Source organism: Cynara cardunculus (assembly GCF_001531365.2).
Source record: "Cynara cardunculus var. scolymus isolate 2C chromosome LG 10, CcrdV1, whole genome shotgun sequence".
Lineage (NCBI taxonomy): Eukaryota > Viridiplantae > Streptophyta > Magnoliopsida > Asterales > Asteraceae > Cynara > Cynara cardunculus.
In genome coordinates, this window is record NC_037537.1 from 4163463 (window position 1) to 4191194 (window position 27732).

Genomic DNA, 27732 nt, shown 5'->3' on the forward strand with positions numbered 1-27732 from the left:
TTTGAGATGACATTGAAACTGGGTTTGGAACTGTGAAAGTTCTTAATATAAAGTTTTTGTAATGAAACTGTTTTGATGCCATTTCTGGCTAAAATATCATATTTGATTACATTTTATGAGAAAATAAGTGTAGCATGTCAAGGAGAGTGTACTATGGGATAATGGTGACATATCAAGGAGAGGTGTACCATGAAATAAGGGTGACATATCAAGGAGAGGTGTACCTTGGGAAAAGGGTGAAAATTGTAAGATATGTGTTATAATTATAACTCTCGTCGTATCCGTAAGATGCGATAATTCAGAATTAACATTTCTTTGTGATATGAAGACTTAGAATTATTATTCTTATTGAAATAATAACAATGAAGAATTATTATTCTTATTGAAATAATAACAATGAAGTATTATTATTCTTATTGAAATAATAACAATGATGTTATTAAGAAGGGGAAAATGACTTATAGCTAGAGACATTAATTGCCCATGTTTCGAATAAACAAATGTTTTTGGGGATATCGGATATTACATTTTGATTGTTCAAAAGAGGATGAAGATTTGATAGAGAACCCAAAAGGTCTTTTGGTTATTATTAAATTCAATTTCCTTTTAAGTTCAAATATAATTCTTAAGCTCTAGTCGATAACCAAGGACTCTGGTTGATCGTATTTCCTTGTAAGATTTAACTTGCGATTAGGAGCTCTAGTCCTTATAAACCTTAAGAGCTCTAGTCCTTATGAACCTTAAGAGCTCTGGGTATTTTCATATTTAATGATTATGAGAACTGAGTGGTTGTTTTCCCCGTGTGATAAGAAGAATTTATAACTCTCATTTGTTGTAATATTTGAGTATATTTTACAAAAGTTGTTGGATGTTCGTGAAATTTCAAATATGATTTTATAACAGGTTTTGGTGATTTTCACCCAGTAATTGCAAAGAAAGGGGATTTCTCACTAGACCTCAAGGCCTAACCCTTATTTTATGTTTCAAAAATATGCATTGCAGGTTAGGATTTATTCAAAGATAAGGGGAAGGGGAAATGTGAAATTTTCCTGTTGTACTTACTTGATTTATAAAAATCAGTATGTTATCTGCTGAATTTTTGGGAACATTGTTTCTATACCAGTTATGTACAAGAATGTTATTTTTAAAAAATTTAGATTGTAAATTATGTAATATAGCTTCTTGTATTATTTGTATTTCCTGATATATGAAATACATGATTATATGCAAATATGAAACTTGAGGCGTTGGAACTTGGGGTGTTACTTTGACTCACTTGCATTTTTGTCCTTATGTGACCAACTAGAATTAAACATACTAACCTCACTAAAGACGAAGGATCATGTGAAAAGAGAAGTTATAGTAAGAAGCGTAAGAAGAGATCTGAACCATTGATCACTTCTAATCTCAAGTTCACCCATGAATTACGTTTTAGAAGGGAATTGATCTGATGCATCTTGGTACACCTCGTTAATATTAATTAGGATTGATCCAATGAAGGAGATCTCTTCTTATGTTTCTCTATATAACTATTTTTTTGTTTTACAATAGTTATATTCTTTCTACATTGAACAAAATGAGACGTAATCATCTTTTTCACCTCATTTTGGTGTCAAAAGTTTCTCCAACATATAAAGCTTGAAAAGAGCCCTATCTTCTTGTGCTTTATGATTCCTTTTAAGATTCTTTAATCCCCTTTTTCTTGTTGACTACAAATCACCACTTGAAGCACTTTCGAAGTCATGTAACATTTGGTTATCTACGAATGCACTCTTTTCACCAACTTGTTCACCCATATTTGTGTCACCCTTTCCCCTATTTTGACCATTTACGAAATCAGTGTCATCTACCAATAACATCACCCTTACCACTGCCTTCATCTTCTTTTTCGGAAGAGTATTACAGGCTATATTTGGAATGGCGAAGGATCGTATGAAAAGGGAAGTAAGAAAGTAAGAAGAGATTTGGACCTTTGATCACTTTTAATCTTATTAATTGCGTTTTAGAAGGGAATTGATATGGTGCATCTGATACACCTTATTAGTGTTGATATTTAATTATGATTGATTCAAGGATGGATGTCTTTTCTTATTTTCATTCTCATCGAAACCCAACGCATATGAAAATGGTAATACATTGGATGATTACCTTCATAACCCAATTGTTCCATCATGGCATCAACTTCATGCACAAAAAGCTCATCACGATCCATCAAATCTACAAAATTTACCATGACACTTGAATATTGCCTTGAAAACCACATAATGATGAATCTTCATCATTAAAAGGGTAGGGTAGAATGGTATTATGTGAAAAGATTTCAAAATAATAAACATATAATCAATAATTTCCGATCAACATTTATGAAAAATAATTACAGAAAAAATATAAAAAAAATGTACGTATCTTCAATAGCTTCTATAAAACAAAAAATTATGAGTTTTTGTTTTTTAAAATGTTTCGACAACTTTGCTATCTTGTTCTCTAACATATAGAATTATGGAAAAAACTCTAAATATATAGAATTTTTTTTAACTTGATGTTGGTAGAGGGAAATTGTTATTTTATTCAATTCCACCAGTAGAATTGAATTATTATTTTTTATAAAAGATTTTTCCTAAAAAAAGGTATTTTATGCTAAAAATCTTTAAAATAAAGAATCTGTTAAAAATGAATGTAATTCTTTTTATAAATTCTATGTTTTGATTCTCTGTTTTAGGAAATTTATTAAAATAACACTGTTGGAGACACATGTGAGAGAGATTAACAACTCAAAAGAAACGGTGTTATATGGAGAGACCAAAACTAAATGATTTTGCAAACATAGGAGTAAATGCAAAATAAAATTCTCCATCTCTCATTTGTAACTGTCTGAAAGGTATTATTAAAAAAACATATCAATTAAAAGGAGCTAGAGATAGACAATTTTATTTGTTTGAATATCTTAACGGATCCCTACATCCTCACTCTTTTCATTAATTGTTCACATCAGTAATAATTGCATTATTGTTCATGTAATTTCCCTGATGATTCATGTTTTAAGGATTGAACGATTTACATGTGCCGATATCAGTTATAAATGGTTAGATTCACCTCCTAAATCTAGAGTCATTAAAGTGAGCAAACAATGCTTCTCGGATGACCAACTTCACTAGCATAAACTGAGTTAACTCGACATTGTAACTCCAAGTCGATCTGTTTTGACCAATTCTCGTTTGTTTGAACCTTAAAAGTTCTACATCGCCATGCAAGACTTTCAAACTTGTCGTTTTAATGTGGAATTTTTCTCTACCGTAAAAGCACACTGCATTTTTATATTCCCCAATTCTTTTCCCACTCAATAATATTGACAAGTCGTAATTTTGTCAAACCGATGATTCTCGATTATGATCGACAATTACTTCAACAGAAAATTCGGGAACTGAATATCCCGCTTAAGAACCATAATTGTGTGGACCATTTTTTAATTGGAAGTTTTTAACATGAAAATATATGAAAACCATGATTCATAAACATGGGAGTTGATAGAGAATGAGAAAATGACAAAGTTGTAGTTAATCAAATGGCAAAATTGTAAATAAAGGGAAAAGAACTAACCTGGTCCTCCGTTGGTCATTTTGTAATCGGTCCTCGGTCTAGACCTGGTCTAACCCGTTTAACCAATCTAGTCTGCTCATCTCTAGTGAAGGGACTCTCAATAGAATGCATAAACCCGAACAACCGACTACCGTATAATTTTTAGGTAATACTATATTGTGAAATGTTGTTCCACTGATCGAATCATTGAAAACGTTGATAAGGTTGGTACAAGGAAAAGATACAAAATTGTCATGCCTTCCTACCATAGGATGAATCTAAGACTCAATTTACTCAGAATGTCAGGATCACTGGTAAATTGGGTATATGAACTAAAGTTAGATGAGTAATGAAGTACCCTACAGAATGAAGCAAGATTAGTTGTAATCAAAGGGTTATTAGCCCAACAGTAAGCGTGTTACTACTAGGAAGTCAACTAGTCAAGGGTTCAATAGGAAGTCAACTAGTCAAGGGTTCAAAAGTGTAGTATCTACTGTATATAAATATCATATAATTCAAAAAGAAAAAGATTTAGACTGAAACTGGTTTATCAGTTAATTTCCAAGAAAATGGTTAGCTAAGCTACCAAAGTGTCAATGACCCAATAGTATCCTGGTTATCAATAGATCTCAACTTTAGAGGTCAAGGTTTCAACCAATGTGTATTGAGTTTTGCATTATAAAAATAATAAATACATCAAAAAAAGAAAAAAGAAAAAGCTTGGCCAATTCTGTGATTCCTCCAAAATAGTTGCTTGTAAATTTGCCAAATTTCCCTTGAAAGAAGGCAGTATATGCACATTTAGTTTGAATGCAACAAATTACCTGAATTGAATTGCAGCACAACAATTACATATAACTCAGACCAATTGGTACATCATATGAGTTCTCATCATAAAAGAAAAAGTAAATCAAGGGTGGAAGTGAGTCACAAAGTAAACACAAAAGCATAAAAACTGGGTGCAACTGGATGATATGATGATGATGATAATGATGATGATGATGATGATGATGATGATAATGATGATGATGATGGAAACTGAAGAAAAGTTGCTTCAAAATCTTTCTGAAAACCTGACCAATGTGTATCCAACGTTTGCAAGCCAGGCAAACAACACTCACCAAGGCCATTCAATCCTGCAAATGCAAAATTCATCCATCTGGAGTGTAAAATCGCTCTATGCATTCCACAACGAGCTAAAGGAACCAGCCGGTGACTAGGTATCCCTGAATATCCTCGGAAGCACTTCATGGGCACTTATGTCTAACGCCACCGGGTCCCTGAAAATAGATGATTTATCTAAGAGAAAAATAAACTTATAACATACTATTTCATTGAAACTCATTTTGAAGATCAATGGTCTAAAAAGTGGGCAGAGCAAGGTTACTAATCAGTTGTTTTGACATTGTTACTTTTTCTAAATAACTAGCTCATTGTCTCAGTGATACAATGGCTGAGAATGGAACAGAAAACTCTAGGGAGTTGAGAGAAGTTGATCAATGTCTCCTTAAGTTGTTGAAATGCTTAATTCAACATTTAGGGCCTGTTTGTGAACAGCTTAATGAGCTAACAGGACTCAGCTTATTAGGTCAGGTATACTCGACGTTTTGCTAGTGCCTTAATGATATAAAAAGTCGCTTATTCAGTAAGCTTCTAGGGGGGCTTTATGCAGAAAGCCGAGTTCTTTTCCAAACCTGCCTCTCCTAATTAAAAAACATGCTCCTTCTGTCTATGAAGAAACTCTCCCAATCTATACACACAGATTAATCCACACAGCCTGCTTTATCCATGCAGGACTTTATGGAAAATCAACCAAACAGCCCATTAGCTATATGAAGCAGTAAAAACATGTCCATAGACAGCTCATTAAGAGGCCCTATGAAATCAAAGTGATTGGGGAGGAGGCTTAGCGACTAGGCAGCTGGTTAAGTGACCCTAAACAGGGAATTACCATCGACACTTGCATTTGTTTATAAGAAGTATCATCCATATCCCTTCAAAGAGATTATCATTCATACCTGTTCACCGTATATCTAACTTGAGAAAGGAAACAAATATGGTAATCATACAATCATTTATTATCTGCTTGAGCTAGTAATCACTGGATATAATCAGTTATTGTTTACCCGTAGTTCATAAATAATAATATTTGGCACTTGAAAGAGCAAGTGATACTTCATTTATTCCATTTTTTAATTTGACAATGGTGGTGATAATGATGAACATGTATTTTTGTATAGGGGGTGCTTGGTTGAAATCAAGGAATGAAGAAGGTGAGAAATAGTAACAAGTTTCAAACCCCCCCCCCCACACACACACAAACTAAGCAGGAATGAACCTTTATTCATTATCCATCAAATTGCTTATTGTTTGTTTGGAGAAATCAAATCTATTGAAGCATTTGATTTCTCCAAACAAACATGGTCTCAGAGCTGCGAGCCTGCGACAAGACTAATCGAAGTAAAACCCTAATTCGCAATTAGTTGACCCCTTCCTCTTTGTGTTTTTTAGTTCACAGTGTCCCAAATTTTCAATCAGCAAAGACCATTGTTGGCAAGTTCTTAGTTGTTTGCAATTTCTCAATCAGCAAAGGTAACTGAACCCTTCTTTTCAATCTGACCTCTTCTGTTCTCAATCAATCAACCTCTGTTTGGTCTTTGTTAGTGAATTCCAACCTGTGCTCACAGTTTCTGCATCAGCTGACATATTAGAGTTGTGTGAAGATTCTGATTATGTGAGTCTGACTCAATCGCTTCGAACTTTAGCCTTGCCCTGACCTCAATTGGTGAAACTACATTGATGATCGAGGCAAGTTAGGTTTTTTAAATAGGAGAAACCACCCCATAACCTGCTCCCACAGATCCAAACTACCGCACACAGCGTTCTGAAAATTCCATTATAACTAGTTGGCTACTCAATTTGATGGACACCTCCATTGCCAAGCTGCACATGTTCATGAAGTCAGCCAATAGTATGGGACTATGTCAGTGGAACTTATTCAAACCTTGAGAACTCTTCTCAAATCATTGAATTAAAGACACGTCTAAGGCAATCCAAACAAGACAACCGGATGTTACTAGCTACTACTATGAGATGGCGGTACTTTGGAAATAGATGGATCAATGCCATGACGATGTCTGGGAAAACTATGTAAACTGTGCCTGACAAAAAGAAGGGGGAGGAGAATGATCGTATGTTCATGTTCCATGCAGGTGTTAATCACAATCTTGACAAGGTAAAAAGAAGAATTCTTGGCCGAAAGCCTCTTCCTCTCATCGAGAAGTTTTTGTCAAAGTTCAGGTTGAAGAAAGCCAGAAGAATATTATGACTCCTGGTGATACTCCTACTAATGTTGGGGGCTGGCACCTCAGCTTTGCTAGTGAGCGAACCAGGGGAATGACACGAACAAGAATCCATTTCATGACTTCTGCAAGAAATTTGCGCATACTAGGGAGGAATGCGGGAAAACCCATGGCAAACCACCAGGCTGGAAAGTGGAAATGTCGCTCTGAGGGAGCTCGTAACACCATGGATAGATAACTCGAGAATAACTACTCATTTAACCAGAGCAGCCTCAATTCACAAAGGACCAATTTGAGCAAATCCTGAAATGCTTCAATTCCAATCCACGTCTTCTGCAAACCCAACATGTTCCTTCATCCAATCCGGTAAAGACATTCAGTTGTCTTCACAATAAATTATTCGAATATATTCCACTCTCACAAACCATGCAACAGAAACATAGTATGTATTGTTGATGGTTGTTTCAATCACAGCCGGAGTAGGTGACACCATGACATTAAAACTCAGTTATTCCAACCCTGCTATGCTACAGGTTCCAGAACTCTGCTGCAATCTTATTTCCATCAGTAAACTACTTACCAGTAATCTTCATTATTTCTCCTAGATCTTTAACTTCAACTCCTACGAGGGGCGGGTTTTCACTTATCATCAAAAACCCCTCAACCAAGCACCCCTTATGGTGATACTTAGCAATAGGCACACCCAGCGTAGAAGGTCGTGTTTTTGTGAGTGAGAGATTGATTCAATTAAATTTTCATAATAGATGTAATTTTTGTTGAATGAAGACTTCTACTTTACCATAATCCTGTGTTTTAACCGGTTAACCTTTTCTTTTGTTTTCCGTGATTTATATAGATTGAATAGGCCAAAATCCGTTACATTAGTCATGAAATATTAGTCAACAAATGACAGTCTACACATATGCTTTTTATCATCTCCAAAGTTGACTGTTGGATGCACCAATAAGAAAAGACTTGTATTAAGATGAATGTGCTAGAATAAGCAAGCAAAGACCAAGATTGGGATTGTTACTAGAGTAGTAGCTCATAGAGATAAGGATCAAATATCTTTGGAGTTACAAAGCAGACATGAAAGATGTTATTCATGTTGTAGAGCATTCATTGATTTTTCAGATTTTTTATTTCTTAAAATTTCAACTTTTTCGCCTGCCCCTTTCTGGTAAAACAACTAAACAAGAAAATTTTACCAAGGAAAATTGGGGGATCAAGGTAAGGGGTATTCTCCCATTGGGATCTAACACACTGTTCAATGCAAATGCAAATTTAGGGTGTGTAATTGATGCAAGCAATGAAGAAATGAAAAGGTTTGAAGCACAATGGGAAGCTAGTGGAGGCTTCATGGGTATACATAAACATTCTTTAAGATGGCATAAATATAGAGCTATAGCACCATACAGAAGTTCAAAGCATCACTATAAAGTTTTCAGTGAGAAAAGCGAAATTCACTTTAGTGGAGAAAGTAGATTTCGAAGAAAAAAAATCATCCAAACGTGTAGGGATTTCTGTACAAATATGCTCCCTTGATAAGCTAGAAAGTAATACACTTCTAGGGAAAAGAGATGCAGGTGAAGGAATAGAGTCAATGTTACAAATACTCTAGCCCAAGTCAAATTTTCACGCCATTGGAACTCACAGGAATGAAGTATAAAATAAAGGTTAACTAGATACGCAAAGATATTTCTCAAACATGATACGATTTGGGCAAGAATCATGAGGTCATGAAGATATTTCTAGGTTCTTCATCCAAGAAGGGCATTATGGGGATTGAACTTTTAAATGAATCAACATGCCTAGCTCCAATTGAACCACAAGTAATCCTGGGATTGCAAAATAGACGAACAAAAGGACAGCATAGTCTATTACCAACTAGACAACATGAGGAGGTTAGATTCGAAGCTGAAATAACATTGATAAAACTTGAAAGACTCAAAGCGATAAATATGAGTGTGTTCTTAGGCCATGATAGATGTGTTTTCATTACAAAAGGAACACCAAATGGAAGGAAAGGGAAAAGGGAGGCACACTGATCCACACCAAAGTAGCACATGTTGCAAAAGTATAAAAGGTTGTTTAGTCAAAAAGGTAAATGGTAATTAGGGTTCTAGATTTGCAAAAGAAAGAGAAAAAGGGGTGGTTAGGGCCTACGGGAAACAATCGTTGGAAAGGAAAGAAATAAATTGTGAGCTAAGAGAAAATCTCAAATCAAGAAAATAAAAGAAAAGAATAGCGGGTATGGAAGGTGATGGTTCATAAGGTATGAAAAATGAGAGTTTCAATGGTGATGGATCCGTTTTTGAAAGAAGGATTCAGATTTGTGAAGCTGCTAGTGTAAAATAAGAAAAAGTAGTGCCATAAATATTGTTACAAGACATTAATAAAGAGATTGATTCTAGAAACATAAAAACAAATGGAGCAAGGCAAAATCGCACATGAAAGACTAACATCTCAACAAGAACTGAAAGGAGTTCAGCATTTTAAATTGGTTTTTGTTCTTGTATGTGATGCAGAGGCATCCATGTTATTTTCAGCCGGTACAAGACCAGCCCATTTTTATGTCTTCAACTCACCTTGGGTTTGATTTAGACTCTTATTTTGGGTTCGAAACAATTAAAGGGAGGAGTATAATTTTCTGGCAGCCCAAAAGGAGATTAAGATTCTTTCTCATTAACGCTTCATTAATAGTCCTTTAATTGCATTCCAACTTTTGGTCTTTCTTTAATCTTCTCATTTTTCAAGAGTTATGTTTATCTTCCAGCCCTATATGTGGGGCTCCAAGTTGTAGCTGGAAGGCATCTTTTTTTAATAACGAGCTTACAATAGCTTGTGAAGCTGTTTTGAGTGTTCATACACAAAAGGAGTCGATTCTTGATTGTTGCTAGTGTGGTGCTGTTGCTTTATCACTAGTAACATCAACCTTCGCCAATTTGGTTAATCTTGGTGGTGTTTAAGTACTTCATCCTTGATTTAATCAGATTGTTAATCTCACCCTAGTCTTATCCCTCTTTTTAGCCATCCACCTATGCATCAACTGGTATCAGAGTAAACCCAGGTTGTCTTCGGGTTGTGTTCTTACATGCATTTGAGAAAATCAAAGAGTGTTTATGCACATTGCGTATCTTGGCCCTTCCACATTTCAACCAATTGTTTGAGGTAGAATGTGATGCAAGCAAAGTTGGCATAGGGCTGTCTTGGTACAAAAAAAAAATGCCCTATAGCCTATTTCAGCGAGAAATTGAATGAATCAAAGAACTATAGTACATATGACAAGGAGTTCTATGCTATTGTACGTGGCCTAGATCATTGGAGTCATTACTTGAGGCCAAAACAGTTTGTTCTACATTCTGATCATCAAGCCTTGAAGCATATAAATAGCCAAAACAAGTTAAATCCAAGACATGCAAAATGGATAGAATTTCTCCAATCATTTATCTTTGTTTCAAAGTATAAAACAGGGTGTTCTAACATTGTTGCAGATGCCCTTTCAAGGAGATATGCATGCTTACTGTTCTTGGGGCAAGAGTGCTAGGCTTTAATTTCATTAAAGAATTGTACCTAAATGATCCGGATTTTTCAAAAGTTATTCAAGAATGGAAAGAACGAGCTTGTGGTTCTTATTTCATACAAGACGGGTTTCTTTTCAAGAACAACAAACTTTGCATTCCTAAGAGCTCCATAAGAGAGCTACTAATTAGAGAGGCTCATGGAGAAGGATTGGCTGGTCATTTTGGCATCAACAACACCCTTGGTGCATTACAAGAACATTTCTACTGGCCACACATGGAAGGTGATGTTACTGCTCTTATTGCTAGGTGTGTAACATGTCATCAAGCTAAAAGCCAGTTTCATCAAGGCTTGTATACTCCATTACCGTTTCCTTCTCAACCATGGGAAGATATTTCTATGGATTTCATTGTGGCTTTGCCTCGTACTCAACGTGGGAAAAATGCTATAATGGTTGTGGTGGATCGTTTCTCCAAAATGGCACACTTTGTTCCGTGTCACAAAACAGATGATGTCATTCATGTTGCTGATTTATTTTTTAAAGAATTTGTGCGTCTCCATGGAGTCCCTATGACCATAGTTTCTGACAAAGATGTCAAGTTCTTGAGTTACTTTTGGAAATCATTGTGGAAGTTATTAGGCACCAAGTTATTGTTCAGCAATGCCTATCATCCGCAAAGGGATGGATAGACGGAGGTAACTAACCAAACACTCACAACCTTGCTAAGAAGTATGGTGAGCAAGTCCTTGAAAGATTGGGATGTTATACTTTTGTTTGTTGAGTTTGCTTATAACCGATCTCCAACTTATGCTATTGGATGCACACCATTTGAAGTGAACTATGGAGTGAATCCTCTCACCCCTATTGATCTGATACAACTGCCTAAGGGTAGTGAAGTTCACTTTGAGGCATCAACTCGAGCCAAAGATATGCAAAAGATTCATGAACAAGTCAAAGCAAAGATTGAACATGTCAAAGCAAAGACTGAACATGTCAAAGCAAAGATTTAACATGTCAACGACTTGTACTAGAAAAAGGCTAACAAACATCGCAAGAAGGCTCTCTTTCAACTTGAAGATCTCATGTAGTTGCACTTAAGGAAGGAAAGATTTCCTTTAAAAAGGAAGAACAAGCTAATGGCAAGAGGAGATGGACCATATAAGGTGTTGGCAACAATTGGAGATAATGCCTACAAATTAGAATTACCTGGGAATACAAACATATCAACAACTTTCAATGTTGGAGATCTTTCTCCTTATCTTGAAGATGGTCCATTGGAAGATTTAAGGGTAAATCTTTCCCAGCCAGAGGAGGTTGATGCAGAGGCATCCATCTTATTTTCAGCCAGTACAAGAGCAGCCCATTTTATATCTCCAGCTCACCTTGGGTTTGATTCAGACTCTTATTTTGGGTTCGAAACAATTAAAGGGAGGAGTGTAATTTTCTGGCAGCCCAAAAGGAGATTAAGATTCTTTCTCATTAACGCTTCATTAATAGTCCTTTAATTGCTTTCCAACTTTTGGTCTTTCTTTAGTCTTCTCAATTTTCAAGAGTTATGTTTATCTTCCAGCCCTATATATGGGCTTCCAAGTTGTAGCTGGAAGGCATATTTTTTTTGTATATTGAGTTCACAATAGCTTGTCAAGCTGTTTTGAGTGTTCATACACAAAAGGAGTCGATCCTTGATTGTTGCTAGTGTGGTGTTGTTGCTTTATCACTAGTAACATCAACCTTCACCAATTTGGTTAATCTTGGTGTCGTTTAAGTACTTTATCCTTGATCTAATCAGATTGTTAATCTCACCCTAGTCTTATCCCTCTTTTTACTCATCCACCTACGCATCAATATGTTGGTATGAACAAAGAAGTAATTGAAATGAGTTGAGCGTGGTACATGTCTAGAGACAAAATGCTTATATCATAAGGATGAGGTGATGTGAATGACAAGTCCGAGTGAGGATAGCATTTCTCTCCTGCTGTACGAGATGAAAATCTCATATACGGTTCTCGGAGGGGGGATCACTTAGTTTCACCCAAGCTTCATCCTGGTCATGGATAGATCACCTGTAGTTACTTCGACTAGATGAACCGTCGCAATGGAATAATTAAGTCCAACGAATCAAATTGGCCAAAGGTGTGCGTTCATGAGCCCATGCTAACTTCATTTTTATTTACTTATTTTATTGATTTTTATTTAATATGAATATGCATTTCGGGGAGAACCAACAAACTCTGGGTTCGAGTGGCATTTCACCCCTAACCACAACTCATCCGTTGATTCTTGAGGCACAAGGTGATGCTTGAAACTCGGGTCTTTCAGGAACGACGTTTGCATCCTGTAAGTTATCTATCTATTTGTACTTGATACCCCGTGTGGCCTCTATTGGCGGTTGATGGAGTAGGTCTATGATGTATTAATTATGAGAATGAAGTCTTGCATAATCAAATTCGTATAGGTTGCACCAGATGAATTATGCATGGGGATTTTGCAGTTAGCCTAATTTGCTACTGTTCATTGGAACAGTGGTATTGTTAACTAGGTGTATTCGTAATGTTAATATGCATATGATAGGTTAAAGTGAAGCTGGATTTATTTGGCTCTCGCTACTTAGTTTGTTTGGATATTAGGTATATTTTTTCTATGGTAGAGAGTAAGGTACATGCCATGTTAATGCAACGTTTACACTAGAGCTGTTGTGTAATACAACAGGTTCAGTCCTTTGAAGACATTTTTGGTATGTCTTGAAGTTTAGTGAAAAGGACTCTCTCAATATGATATATTAGGGTTAGAATGGTGTTGTGCTTTTGTCTTGTTAATGAGTCTTCTTGTCAACTTAAAAACACTTGTAATACTGCAAGTACTCACTTTTGTTACAACTAGCCTTCTTTAGTTTTTCGGGCGTTTGTATAAAACCTAAATCCTCAAACATAGAGGCTTTGGATGCTCTTGGTGTAAACAAAGTTCATATCGAACCATACTCTATTTTCCCTCATGTTAATCCAAATTTTTTGGCTGCTCAGGTAAGTAATATATCAGTATTGCAATGGTAAAAGATTTTTAAATCTGTCACAGAAGATACATGAAAATGTATTACTCATGACCAAGTTGTTTACAGGCACAAACCTGCATAATATTTGCCCCTTCTCTGAAGAATTGGGAATGAACCATTCTTTTCTGAGGAGAGGTGATTCAAACTGCACAAAAAATCCATCGCTCTGTCCGTGCTTCCATTTTCTTGGTCCCTGACCTTTCCACACCTGTAGACGAAGATGGTTAACAAATATTCAGAAGCATGTGTGATTATTCTTAAACCCAGATTCAAGTAATATGATCTAAGATTCAAAGAATCATTAATGGAGGAATCATCGATTTCATTGATATTGAGAGAAAGTTTACAACAAGATACGTATCTTGGTTTTAAAAAGCGCGATGCGGTCCGATGCGTTAAGGGTCCCGGAAGCCGATGCGTGATGCGTGATGCTGATGCGCTTGCATCACGCACGTGATGCACCCGGTATTCAAAAAATATTTATAAATTAATTCTACATATCAATTTCTACCTTAAAAATACTTCCCTATCAAAATACTTCATTTATAACATAAAGTAGTTAAAAAAGTAGCATTAGAATCTTAAAAAGTTCGTTTTCTACTTCTTTGCTGGTTGTCGAGTATCGACAACAACTCACGTCACGTTTTAATTGATATGCGATGCTAGGTCTCTCACAGTGCGACTTCTACTTCTTCACTGTCGGCTTCTTCTATTAGGTCTCTCATAGTCTCACGTTCTATTTTACTTAACTAAGAAGCCCAACTAAAAACTGAAAAAGGGAGCCTAAAAATGCAACATACATGATGCGTTGATGCATAAGTGATGCACGCATCGTGTGATGCGTAGGTGATGCAAGCGCATCTTGGAATCGCAACGCATCAGACCCTATGATGCGTTTTCTTCAGCGCATCATAGCGCATCACGCATCACAGCGCATTATGCGCGCATTTTTAAACCAAGATACGTATTACAATGAAAGAGCTTGGTTACAAAATAAACTAACACAAAATATTTATACCACAGGGGTATTTACAATATAAGCCCCTACAACTTGACTATAATTACAAAATAAGCCCCAACATTCTCCCCCTTTGTAATCAAGTTGCAATATTCACACAAATCTTCTTCTTTTCTTTCTAAGACCAAAATAGGTTTCAAACCTTCTGATAATGTTTTTGAATTATAAACGATCTTCAAAAGGTGCTTGTTTCATATATCATTGAGAATTAACATATAATCTATCTATTCTTCATTCGGAAGTTTTAGATATTGAAACAAGAAAACACACATGGTCTTCGAACTTCATATTCTATGCACATTGAGTCTAATGAGCGTTGAGCCAAATATATTTGAATGATATTTTCTTGACACATTCACGAGTCTTTGTAATTCACATCGCATATCTTTGTGTTTATGCCAGAATACTTTGAGAAGTTAGTTCAATAACTTTACTTCTATGACAACTAGAAGTCCTATCAGAGATTTATAATTGGGAACTCTGAAAATAGGCCAAACAATTGATTTAATTGTTGTGATGACAGCTGCTAAACGTGCTTCTGTGTTAAATGGTTACCTAATTTTCAAGAGGAGAGATGTGATGGAAATTTTAATTGTCTGAAGAAGAGAATTTTGTTTTGTGTAAAGGAGGAGATTAACTGAAGTTGCTTGAAAAAATAATCTGATTCATTTGTACATGGGGAGTATTATCTGAAGAAATTTTTGTTTAATGTTTTGTATTATTCAATAGCGGAGAAATTTCGGTCTTTGAGTGTTCATGATGTTCAGGATTCTCCTAATCATCATGAGAGGGAGAAATAGTATCAAAGACATCAAAGAAGAGAAGACAAAAGATTATCAAAGATTTAAGATTGAAAAGCCATAAGATTGTAGATTGTAGATGTTGATGAAAAGGTTGGTGCTGATTTGAAGAATTTGTTATGACTTGTTGACATCTGTAGGCTTACAAGACAAAAATTTGAAGAGTTTGTTTGTTAAGGTTGGATTTTTTCATGATATAAAGGTGACAAGCTTAGTACATGTAGTGTCAAAGCTTCAAGCCTGAATGTCTAAAGCTTATTTGTTGATTCAAAAGGTTTCCTTGAAGATTTGTTGACTGTTTAAGACCTCAAAAGGGAAAGTTTCTAAATGATTTTAAAAATTGTTTCAAAGTGAAGATTTTGATCTAAAGGATATATTTGTTAATACGGAAGATTGTTATTTTCCAGATTCATCTTATTTGAAGGTTGATAAAGTATGATTGTAATTGAGGGAGATTGTTTATGTCAAAGATCTTTCGAAGTGAAGACAAAGGGATTTGTTTTGAAGAATGTGATCTCGAATACAAAGGGAAAGATTGTTAAGTCAAATATTATTGTATCTGAGATCACTGAGCATTGAAGATTTAAGGAGTCAAAGATGAAAGTCAACATGATCAAAGAAAGTCAAAGTTGTTAAAGATTGTTAAAAGTCAATGTTATAGTTTGTGCTTAATTGTAGTTTGACTTGTATGTTTAGTCAATCATATAAATAGCTTTGTAATGGTAATTGTTAAAAAGATACGTACGTAGAGAGTCTAGCTTAGAGAGAGAGATTGTAGAGAGAGAAACATGTATTGAGAGAGTTTATCAATATACATGATGATTTGATCTCTTGATTGTTAAAAGTCAACTGCTTTTACAAACAATTTACAAAAATAAAATCAAAGAAGAAAAAATCAATGAGACTCGCTGAAGGGCTAGTAAGCACTTGTAGAACTTGCCTTCATCCTCTCCCCCTCTACCTCAGCCTCTTGGCCCCTCTTGGTGGTCAACTCTCCCCAATTATGATGATTTATTTATGCCAAGAGCCTGAACATATCCATACAGGTAAATTCTTTGATTGTTCAGTCTAATATATAGGTGTTGCCATCATTACATTGGTGTACTGACTATTTCATTGTTATGTTACTATCCTGATATCTAAGCAAAAATTTGATGTACATTGAAACAAAATTCTGTAATCTATTATTTTTTATGCCAAAAGAATGGATGCATTTCTGAATTTGACAAACTGAATATTGATCACTGTTTTACAGTGGGTCTATTTTGAAATATTAAGCACTTCTATAATTTAGTCAACAATTTGTTGCTTATTGTGCTTAACAATGATCTATTTTCAATGTTATCATTTAAAAGTTTTCCTTCTTCCTAATTTTAGGAAATGGAACACACCACATTGTGCATCATTTGGCTCATTTTTGGGTTGACACCATGTTCGTGCCACGATCTAACTACTATGAAAAGGGGTCCCTTGTAGATGGGTTTTTCCCTATACATAGTTCCCATAATGATGCAAGAGGATTCAACTCAACCTCCTACACAAATGGATCCCCATTGCACTAGACATCTGTGTTATGCCCGATAGTGATTCATCCGCATTTTCTATATTGGCAACAGAACTAGTGATGCAGGACAAAGCGGAGAAGGGTAATTATGAGGGAGACAACAGAAAAGGCTATCCCAAATCACCAATTATCCTTGATGGATTAATTAGATACAATTCTACCGCAATAAAGATACAAGGTTTCTTACTACTGCAAAAATAAGTTTCCAGAGGATATCTTCAAAAGATTCCCATCATGTGGCTCCCTAGGCCTTTCAATGTCCTTCATGCATCAGTATTCAGACGATGTATATAAGACCCAAGATATCATCAATCACTAATATACAAAGAAACATGATAAGAGAGATATCCATGCTACCTGTGGGTACGATATGATACTCTTTGGTGCGACTAAGCATGCTGCCCGAGAGAAAGATTCCACAGCATATTGCCTTAAAAAGGTAACACAATCACCATGTGTATGGGGTGACTCGAATGCCTGTTTAATGAAAAACATCAGCATCAGGAATGGAGTTCAGACTGAATAAGTAGTTGAGAGTCCTGAACAGGGAGCTCAGACGTAGCTTAAGGTTGGCACATCTTTTAGATTATCAGTAGCAAGATAGATATTGGTATCAATAGATACTCCATACATCACCATATTAAGTGTCAACCATGTGTTATCATATACCACCACAGCATGAATAAAAAAATATACCTTTTTAGTTAAAGCACCCACTAGTGATGCAAAGTTATAAGTACCAAATAGAAGGACCCAAACGACAAGCAGTGCCAGCAAACTTAGCAAAGAGATATACGTTATGACTCATTACCAAATACAAAGAATAAGTTAAGTACAAAAAATAATGAAACTATTAGAAACATTTAATTGATAAATGAACATGTGAAATACATTTTTCAGAGAGAGAGAGAAGAAAGGGAGAGATGAGATCTGAAGAATATACAAGGAAAATCGGACAATAAGATAAGCAGCGGTAGAAATTCTATACCTTGTCAATGTTGACAACAGGTGCATATTTCTCGGTGTCTGTCTTTTCCTTATCAAGCAGGAAATAAACTCTAGCATCCACATTAGATGTCTGATGCCATGATTTTACAGCAGTCTCCATTGTTTCAACAACAAAAGAGAAGGTATCTTTCCAAGATTCCTCGCTTACATGCTTTTGTATCTGAAAGAAATACCAGTATTAATTAAAACAAGATAAACAACCACAATGTAAGACTGTTTAATTGTAAAAACATAAACTTAAGGTAAATGTTGCTGATGCTTACGTATATTCACATATATAGAAAAACATAACGAAAAAACATGGCATTTAGCAACTGATAAGATTTTCTGAAAACTGAAACCAATTTACAAAAAGAGCTTGGACATTGGATACAAGTTTGTAAACTTGATTTAGACATCGTCATGGTTGTAGGCTTGTAAACTTGTTTTTGCCAGCTACATTTCAAAGTTAAAAGTTGTAACCATCAACACTCATCTTGTCTCCCTCTCTGCCCCTTCCATCTCCTGTCCCACCACAAGAGCCCCACCAGCAACACAACATCACGAAGCCTTTATTTCCTTCTCGAGGATATGTAAGAAAATTACATTTAAAATCATCCAGATTAATAAACCCCTATAATAATTAATATTTAATAGTCGACCGTGGACATGCAATTGCATCCACCTTAGGAAAGATTGGTTAGGGGGTTTCAAAATTTTAGATCTACAGATTTTCCGTCACCACTTACAAGCTTGAGATTGAGGCCATTAAACTTTAACAACCAAAAGTCAAAACACCCACCTGCACTCCCAATGGATCATTAGGCTTGTACGGAATGCAGATACCAAAGTCAACTTTAATGATTAAAGGTTGAATTTGATCAAAATCACCACAAAATAACTACAGGACTAGGAGATTTGTTACAGTGTACAGCATCAAATAGTCAATAGTGGTGCTGCATATTCGGTGAAGACAGATTTTAATTGCTTTAGGTCAGGGTGGTAATACGAGAGCGGTGAAGGGTGGTGCAATATGTGCGTGCTTATTCTTGCAAGGGCTGCAGAGATGGGCGACGTGGTCGTCAATAAAAAAGCTGTGTCGACGCTTAATAGAATATAAAAGATGATTTAATTTTCAAAGAAAGAAACAAATTAAATGACTCCAAAATCGTGGGTTACCAGCTAGGAAAAGAACGTAATAGTTAAAAGGAAACGTTTTAGTTTCATTACCACATATAAATCATAAGCTCCATTTAGATTACAAAAGTATCTAAACAGAAAATGAAAAAAAATGTTATAGTCACCAAACAAGCCTGGATGTATTAAAGGAGTATTGAATATCATACGAAATAAAATTACCAATTCAGACTTGAAACCATCCAAGTGCTTTGCCAGATCAACGTTAGATCTCATATTATCGACTTCTATTGATCGCTTTTTATCTCTCGACAATTGTGTAAGCCTCTTGATCTTTCTTGCCACCTCCGTACTCTGTGGATTGTGCTGTGAGGCTATTCTAAAGGCATCCAATGCCTACATTATACATAACAGTATCAAATATGGGCTTCATATTTAAGACAATAGAGATAACAAAAACACCGGAGAAAACCATAAGTATACATCATCATATCGCTCCATGGCCTCTAATACACATCCTTTCCTGAAGTAACCCTGCAGATATACAATGGCACTTTATTCACAAAGACATTGGAAACAAACTATCACCCATATATGAACATCAAAATTCTGGACCATTCTAGTACCTTCTCCCAGCTGGGATTCAAAGTTATTGTTGTTTCAGCATCACTGAGTGCTTTTTGTAGCTTAACAAGATTCAGAAACGCAGCAGCACGATTGCTGGAAAGTAGAATAAAGAGATTTGACAAAGTGACTTGGCACCCTCATCAAGATAAACCCAAGGCTATTGAATGAATAATACTATAAGACACCACAACACATATACCACTATTATAAAGGCAATGAACATTCTCATTTTCCAGATGGGTGAATTGATTAGCATGTTTAACGTCTACCCACTAAGTCCATATTTCTAAGCCCCAATGAATATAGACACCCAGATATATAGATTTAAAAGGGAAAAAAAACATACCCTCGGCTATGGGTGAAATGGCATTCTGCTTCACATAGGTTAATTAGTATGTTTAACGTCTACCCACTAGGTTCATATTTCCAACCCAATAACTACAGTTTGAAGATTTTACAACTCGATTGAGTATCAAGTCGATTCAGGTTGGGTCAGGTTGGATTGGCCGGGTTGGTCAGGTTAGTCGGGTTTTTGTGCACCCCTAGGTATAATTTGTTATGTTGGAATCTTAATTGGAGCTTATTTAGCACTCATTTTACCCCAATTTTACTCCATGTGAATTGTGATGAATGGTGAACGCATATAAATTCACAGTTACACAGTTTGAGCAATTGCTTAATGCATACAAAAAACATATTTTGGTTGTAGAAGTCACAATGTAGCTCATTTTTTCTGCAATAAGATAATATCAAAAATCTCTTGGTATACTTTAACAATCTACTTTTCTAGCACTGTTTCACAAAGATTTAGGCCTTGTTTGTTTTTTACAAAAAAATTCTTATCAGCCTCTTATCTCTAATTCGTTAAGAGGTAGGGTCATTCAAATTGTTTGTTTTTTCCAATTTTTCATAGGCACTTATGTCGTATTGTCCCTCTTATCTGGTAAAAGGTAAACTGATGGGTAACGATAACAAATCTATGCAAAACAAGTAAGAATACATAAATGGAAGGAAGAAGATGGTGAATTCATTGAACTTGAATCGAACAGATTACAAAGGAATAAAACTCAGGGAAAACCCTCTCTCACAATCAGCAGATTGGAGCCTAAACAATTATGAAAGAAAACAGAATACCCACTACAAGATCACCCTCCACTATTTATTCTTCTCTCTCCTCTAACAAACCTCAGCCACTTTTCTCATTTCCCGTTTTACCCCTTCTAGAATACACATGCAATATTCTAGGCTTAGTTGCATCATTTTTAATTAATTCCCAATTCGTATCACTACTTCCCCCTTCCGAAAAATTCTTGTCCTCAAGACTTGTTTCAGGAAATTGACTTTTAATCATCAAAGCATCTTCCCATGTTGCTTCTTCCATCGACTTCCCTTTCCATTGAATCAACCATTGCTCAACATCTCTGTTATGAACTCTGCTTGTACGAGTGGCTAGCACAGTCACTGGGGTAATTATTTCATTGGCATGTAAATCTAGTTCTGGAGGTAAAACTGTATCTGTGGGTCCATGAACAGCTTTCTTTAGCAACGAGACGTGAAAAACCGGATGTACCTTCGAAGTTGGAGGAAGATCTAACTTGTATGCCACCGGTCCTATCTTCGCTGTGATCATAAATGGTCCAAAAAAACGTGCCGCCAACTTCTGATGAATGCGGCTAGCCACTGAAAGTTGTCAATATGGTTTCAGTTTGACGTATACCCATTCTCCAACAGCAAAGTGTACCTCCCGTCTCTTCTTGTCTGCACTCCGCTTCATAACTTCTTGAGCGTGTGACAAATGAACTCGAAGGTGTCTCAAAGCTTCATCACGATCTTTTAATTCTTCAAGCACCTGTTGGACTCGTATTTCCCCCGGTATGAACTGGGTGATTGTTGGTGGTTTTCGACCATAAACCACCTCGAATGGAGATTTCCCAGTTGATCCATGAGAAGTGGAATTATACCAAAATTCAGCCCAAGAATCCACAAAGACCAATTACGAGGTTGATCAACTGCAAAACACCTCAGGTACGTTTCCAAACAGCAGTTGATTACTTCGGTCTGACCATCGGACTCCGGGTGATATGCAGAACTCATGTGTAACTCAGTACCCTGGGATCGGAAAATCTCTTGCCAAAGTTGACTCAGAAACAAAGGGTCCCGATCGTTCACTATCGATTTGGGAATTCCATGGTGACGAATTACTTCTTTAACAAAAACTTCAGCCACGGATTTGGCGGTATAAGGGTGTTTTAAGTAATATGAAGTGGCTATACTTAGACAACCTGTCTACCACCACTAATAAAGCATCAAACCCTCTAGACTTAGGAAGTCCCAGAATGAAATCCATAGACAAATGTTCCTAAATTGCATCAGGTATGTTTAAAGGCTGCAACAGTCCCCCCGGGGCAACTGAACTGGCCTTACACCATTGACAAACATCACAAGCCCGTACATATTGCTTAACTCATTCAATCATGCCTGGCCAATATAAATTTCCTGCAATTCGTTGATAAGTACGGTAATAGCCGGAGTGGCCTCCCGAAGCGGATTGATGAAACTCCTTGAGCAAACTGGGAATAAATTTAGAGTTCTTTGGAATTACTAATCGTCCTTTGTAATAAAGTATTCCTTTACTAACCGAATACCCCAGCTGAGTATCTGGTTGAGCTTCACAGTCACGCCTCAAATTTCGTATTTCTGAGTCTGCTTTATGTTCTGCCATTAACTCAGCCTCTTTCAGCCACAGCGGTGTTGAGAGAATTGTCAATAACCCACCCTCTTCAGCCCTACGAGACAACGCATCAGTTGCTCGGTTTTCCCTACCCGATTTGTAACAAATTTCAAAGTTGTAACCCAACAATTTCGCCACCCAATTCTGTTGATCCGGGCTAGTGATGTGTTGTTGTAATAAGAATTTCAAACTTTTCTGGTCGGTATAAACCACAAACGAGGTCCCTAAAAGATAGGAACGCCAATGTTGGACGGCTAAAACCAATGCCATAATTTCTCGCTCATAAGCTGATTTAGCCAAGTTTCGATCGCTTAACGCTTTGCTGAAATAAGCGATAGGTTTCTGCTGTTGCATTAACACTGCTCCAATACCCTGGCCGGAAGCATCACACTCAACCACGAAAGGAATGTTGGAAGTCGGGAAGAGCCAACAAAGGAGCCTTGACCATAGCTTCTTTTTAATCGATCAAAAGCTTCTTGTGCTCCCTCATGCCACGTAAAAGCATCCTTCTTGGTCAGCTCTGTTAGAGGTTTGGCGATACTGCCATAGTTACGGATGAACTTTCTGTAATACCCGGTAAGGCCCAAAAATCCACGCAATCCTTTAATTTGCTTAGGTATCGGCCAAGCCAACACCGCTTCAATTTTTTTAGGATCCATTGCAACTCCCTMGCCATTGATAATGTGTCCCAAATAYTCTACCGACCTTTGACCAAAAAAACATTTTTTTCTATTGACAACCYGYTGATTTTGTTCCAGGATTCGTAACACCATCTCTAAGTCAATCAGATGTTGATCCCATGAAGAGCTATAGATTAGGATGTCATCAAAGAAAACCACCACCATTTTACGTAACCAAGTACGAAAAATGTCGTTCATTATGGCTTGAAAAGTAGCCGGCGCATTCGYGAGTCCAAAAGGCATTACGAGGTATTCGTAATGACCGTCATGAGTACGGAATGCTGTCTTCTCAACACTATCCGGGTGCATACGGATTTGATGATATCCCGATTTCAGATCGAGTTTAGAAAAAAATTGAGCCCGTGTAATTCGTCAATGAGTTCTTTAACCATAGGAATCGGAAATTTATCCGCCACCATAGCCTTGTTAAGAGCTCTATAATCCACGCACATCCTCCACGTTTGATCTTTCTTCCGTACTAAAATAACAGGGCTCGAAAATGCGCTTTTACTGGACCGTATCATACCCAGAGAAAGGAGTTCCTGCACCTGTCGTTCAATCTCAGTTTTTTGCACATGAGGATACCGATAGGGACGAACACAGATTGGGTTATGAGGAGTAAGAGTAATAACATGATCGTGAGTTCTTGCTGGAGGAAGGCCAGAGGGTGTCTGAAAAGCCTTTGGAAATTGACTTAAAAGCAATTGTAAGGCTTTTCCTTGCATTGTGGTTGAATCATTTCCAAAACCCACATCATTTTCCGGTAGGGAAGAAATGGCAGTTATTGATCCTTCGGAATTAACCAACCATTGTTGTAGAGAATCAAAGGACCCCTGAGTTACACGCATTCCTTGAATAAAAACTGGAACCCATGAAAATTGAATTTCATCCAAGCCTTCTCCCAATTGTGGACTACTTCTCCTAATGTTCTAAGCCAAGCCATACCCAACACCAAATCCAGTTCTCCAGCATCAAAAATCAACACATCCATCGTGAATTCATGATTTCCCACCAATACTTGGAGATTAAGACATTGTTCATCAACAAGTATTTTATGGCTATCCCCCAATTTGATACTAATTCCTGAACAACAATTAAAAGGTAGAGCTAAGGATGTTACCAAATGTTGAGAAATGAAATTGTGAGTTGCACCACTGTCGACTAGGATGGTAACCGGAATATCTCGAATTGCCACTTCAAACTTCATCATCTTTCCCCCTGGTATCACCTCAGTGGAAACCCCAAAATACTCCAAGGCAGCACACATTCCCGACGGAATCTGCTCGTCTCCTGTAATGGTTTGTTCGTCGGAAGTCTCTACATAACAGAGGTCCCCCGTAAACAAATCATCTTCATCATCGCCCAACAATAATACTCGTAGCTTCCCTTCGGGACACTTATGAGCCGGTCCAAATTGTTGTCCACATCGAAAACATAACCCTTTTTTGCGGCGTTCTTCCTATTCCGTTCGAGTAAGAGAACGATACCCCCGATCCTTTTGATTACCAGAAGAATTGTCGGAAGTCGGATACCCATACGGACGAGAATTGTGAGAGGATTTAGCATTCAATGAACGGTCCATGGACTTAGGAGTAAATGGGCCTATCCCATCTAGGCGGCCCAATGTAGAAGGGCGAACATCCCCTTGACCCACTGGACTAAAACCAGAACCCTGATGATAACGAAAACGGGAGTATGACAGGTTACCTGATGACGGACGTAGCATCTCTTCGACATCCTTTGCTAAGTATATCGCATCTAAACGTGACAGAGGACGGTGTAATCGAACCCATTTTTTGACCTCATCTCGTACCCTGCCACAAAATATCCCAACGCCTGCGCTTCCGGTAATCGAGGAACCAACGATAGAAGGTATTCAAAATCGTCGATATAATCATGGATGGAGGAGGATTGCTTAATGGTAGCAAGTTGTTCATAAGGATTTTGGATCTCCAAGCCACTAAATAGTTGCAGCAACTCAGTTTGAAATTGCTCCCAAGTAAGTGCCTCATGAACCTGCATGACGATGGTGAACCAATGTTGAGCCACCCCCATCATACTTAATTGTGCCAAACGTAGTCTGAGRTGGGCTGGGGTACTGTTGATGTCAAAATACAGATTAGCTTTCTGAATCCATCCCTGAGGATCAAAACCAGAAAACTCCGGTAATTTGACTTTCTTCACTACCCAAGGTAAACCATCAGCAACTATGTGAAGATTATAGCCACCACCACCACCAGGTCCTCCGCCGCTGTTGTGAACATCGAAGAAAGGACCCGAAAATTGATCGCCTAATCTTGAACCACTCCCTGAATCCGGAAACAGGTGTTTTCCTTGTTGTTTCATCCATCCCAACATGATCTTACGAAATTCGCTGGATTCAGCCCTATCCACCTCCAATGTCTGCAGAGTGGTTTTGATATCGGTAACATCCGCTTGAATTTGATGAATGAGCTCCTCATGTTGCTCCAGTCGATGTTGAACAGAACGWGTTTCCATCGATAATCAAACGGAAAACAAAAGAAAATGGCAGTCAAGGGCAGATCAAGGGCAGGTCGGACCAATGATGGGTAACGATAACAATTCTATGCAAAACAAGTAAGAATACAGAAATGGAAAGAAGAAGATGGTGAATTCATTGAACTTGAATCGGACAGATTACAAAGGAATAAAACTCAGGGAAAACCCTTTCTCACAATCAGCAAATTGGAGCCTAAACAATTATGAAAGAAAACAAAATACCCACTACAAGATCACCCTCCACTATTTATTCTTCTCTCCTCTAACAAACCTCAGCCACTTTTCTCATTTCCCGTTTTACCCCTTCTAGAATACACATGCAATATTCTAGGCTTGGTTGCATCATTTTTAATTAATTCCCAATTCGTATCATAAACCAGCCTCTTATTTGCCTCTTATTGTTCTTCAAACCCTCAACAACGGCGTTTCTAAATCGATTAACCTTAATCTATCATTTCTATCCATCGATCCTTACCAAAACAATCCTCACCTCTCTCAATTGATATATTTGAATAGAATTTAAATGTGTTAAATACCGTTAATGGACATATTTTCGTTTAAATGAATGTTAATTATATAATTAGATGTAAATTTCATAATGATGATGAATAAATATGTGAAATTGTATAAATTTATCTATAAATTCAACAATATAATTTTTAATGGGTAAAATAGACAATTTAAACAAATCCAGACGTCTATCAGTTAACAAACAATCTTATTGATTCAAATTTCAGATTTCGGCACCACCTCTTATAAATCAGAAGTGAAATAAGACTTCAGACTTCAACAACTCTTAAAAAACAAACGCCACCTTAGTTTCCTCGGCTTAAGAGATGGCACCCTTTCACCATAAACTTTGAAAATATTTGAAAATATCTTGCAATTTTGTTTAGGTAGCGATCTCTCAATATTTAACATTGACACAATGCTGAAGTTCCTCTTTGACTTCCTTCATGTGTACCATCATTGTCCTTGCACCATAAATACCAGCAACCACAACAACAATCGCATCAACAGGGACTCAAAAGTGTTAAGACTGACAAATTAACTAGATAACAATTCAACCTCCTTAGGTGGCCCTCTCCACTCCCCCTCCCTCGATACAAGTATTAACAAAATAACTTCACTATGTAATCCTGAAGAAAAAAAACCCATCTTTTTTTACCATCTATCAAGAAGAAAACGAGCAACAGAAATGAAAAAGAAAAATAATTTATTCAAGATCATATTACGAGTAAAACCCTATGGCGAGAATTCATGTTTTTATCACATACCAATTTCAACTACAAACTATAGAGATTTTGGATTTTATATGTAAATATGATTGAAAGATTCAAATATAACGTGTTGTGTTGTCTCAGAATACGAGTTCCACATTGATTTTGAACTCAGACAGGTCATTTGTTATAATATAGCTTAACCAATAAACCCAGTCGATCTTATGTAAACAACAACTACAGTAAAATGCTTGATGATACTGAAATCACCAACATCATTTTGTAGCTCAATAATAACAAAACTACAATTTCAATTTTTTCCGAGAAAGAAGAGCAACTCCATAACAATAGAGAGAACACACCAAATTGTAACTGTGAATTACTATGGCTGATATCACCGTGTGAAAATGTAGCAGAAGAGCGCATAAATATACATAGTATTACCTGTAAAGGGTAGGGTTAGAAGGATCTTTCTTGATGGCCTGAGTGTATATGGCAGCTGCTTTTAGGTAATTTCCAGCCTTGAAAAACTCATTTCCTTGATCCTTCAACGACACATCTGTTTTGGATTCCGCCATTAGAGCTTCTACTGTAAATTGTAAGGTTTAATGTGTTTCTTGTGTTTAGGGTTTTGTGGGGTGATGATTTGTTATAATGAGAGGGGAGAAGGAAGGAGGGGGCGAAAAGCTGGCTCAAATAATCAAGAAGAGTTTAGGCTGTGTTGTAAATTGTAATCGTGTTGACAAAAAAAATAGAGTAAGTGGGGTGTTTGGGATTACTTATTTGAAAGGAGTTATGTTTTTTTTACAAAAGTATTTATCAATTTATCATAAGTTAGAAGAGTTTTAACTTTTTCAAAAACTCCTTATTACCGGTTTGACATCGGTATAAGTTGTTTATCCAAACACTCAAAAATACTTATCACCGATTATACACCGGAATAAATCAATAAGTTGTTTTTATAAGCAATCTCAAACACCCACTGAACATTTCATTCC

At 36.7% G+C, this 27732-nt stretch overlaps 1 protein-coding gene across 2 annotated transcripts; it reads right to left on the reverse strand.

Annotated features, from left to right (window-relative positions):
• Positions 1-4198: 4198 nt before the first annotated feature.
• Positions 4199-27401, reverse strand: LOC112519025 (protein STIP1 homolog). Of its 2 annotated transcripts, XM_025126927.1 has the most exons (8): positions 27179-27401; positions 19583-19676; positions 19440-19490; positions 19179-19352; positions 17821-18000; positions 17190-17309; positions 13525-13658; positions 4199-4856 (listed from the first exon to the last, which is right to left on the reverse strand). In XM_025126927.1, exons 1-8 carry the CDS (start codon positions 27310-27312, stop codon positions 4793-4795), a joined length of 951 nt encoding a protein of 316 aa, XP_024982695.1. In that variant the 5' UTR covers positions 27313-27401; the 3' UTR covers positions 4199-4792. The 2 variants fall into 2 exon arrangements, with proteins under 2 accessions (XP_024982695.1, XP_024982696.1); XM_025126928.1 differs by lacking the exons at positions 4199-4856; positions 13525-13658 and adding an exon at positions 15338-17093.
• Between the last annotated feature and the right edge of the window lie 331 nt (positions 27402-27732).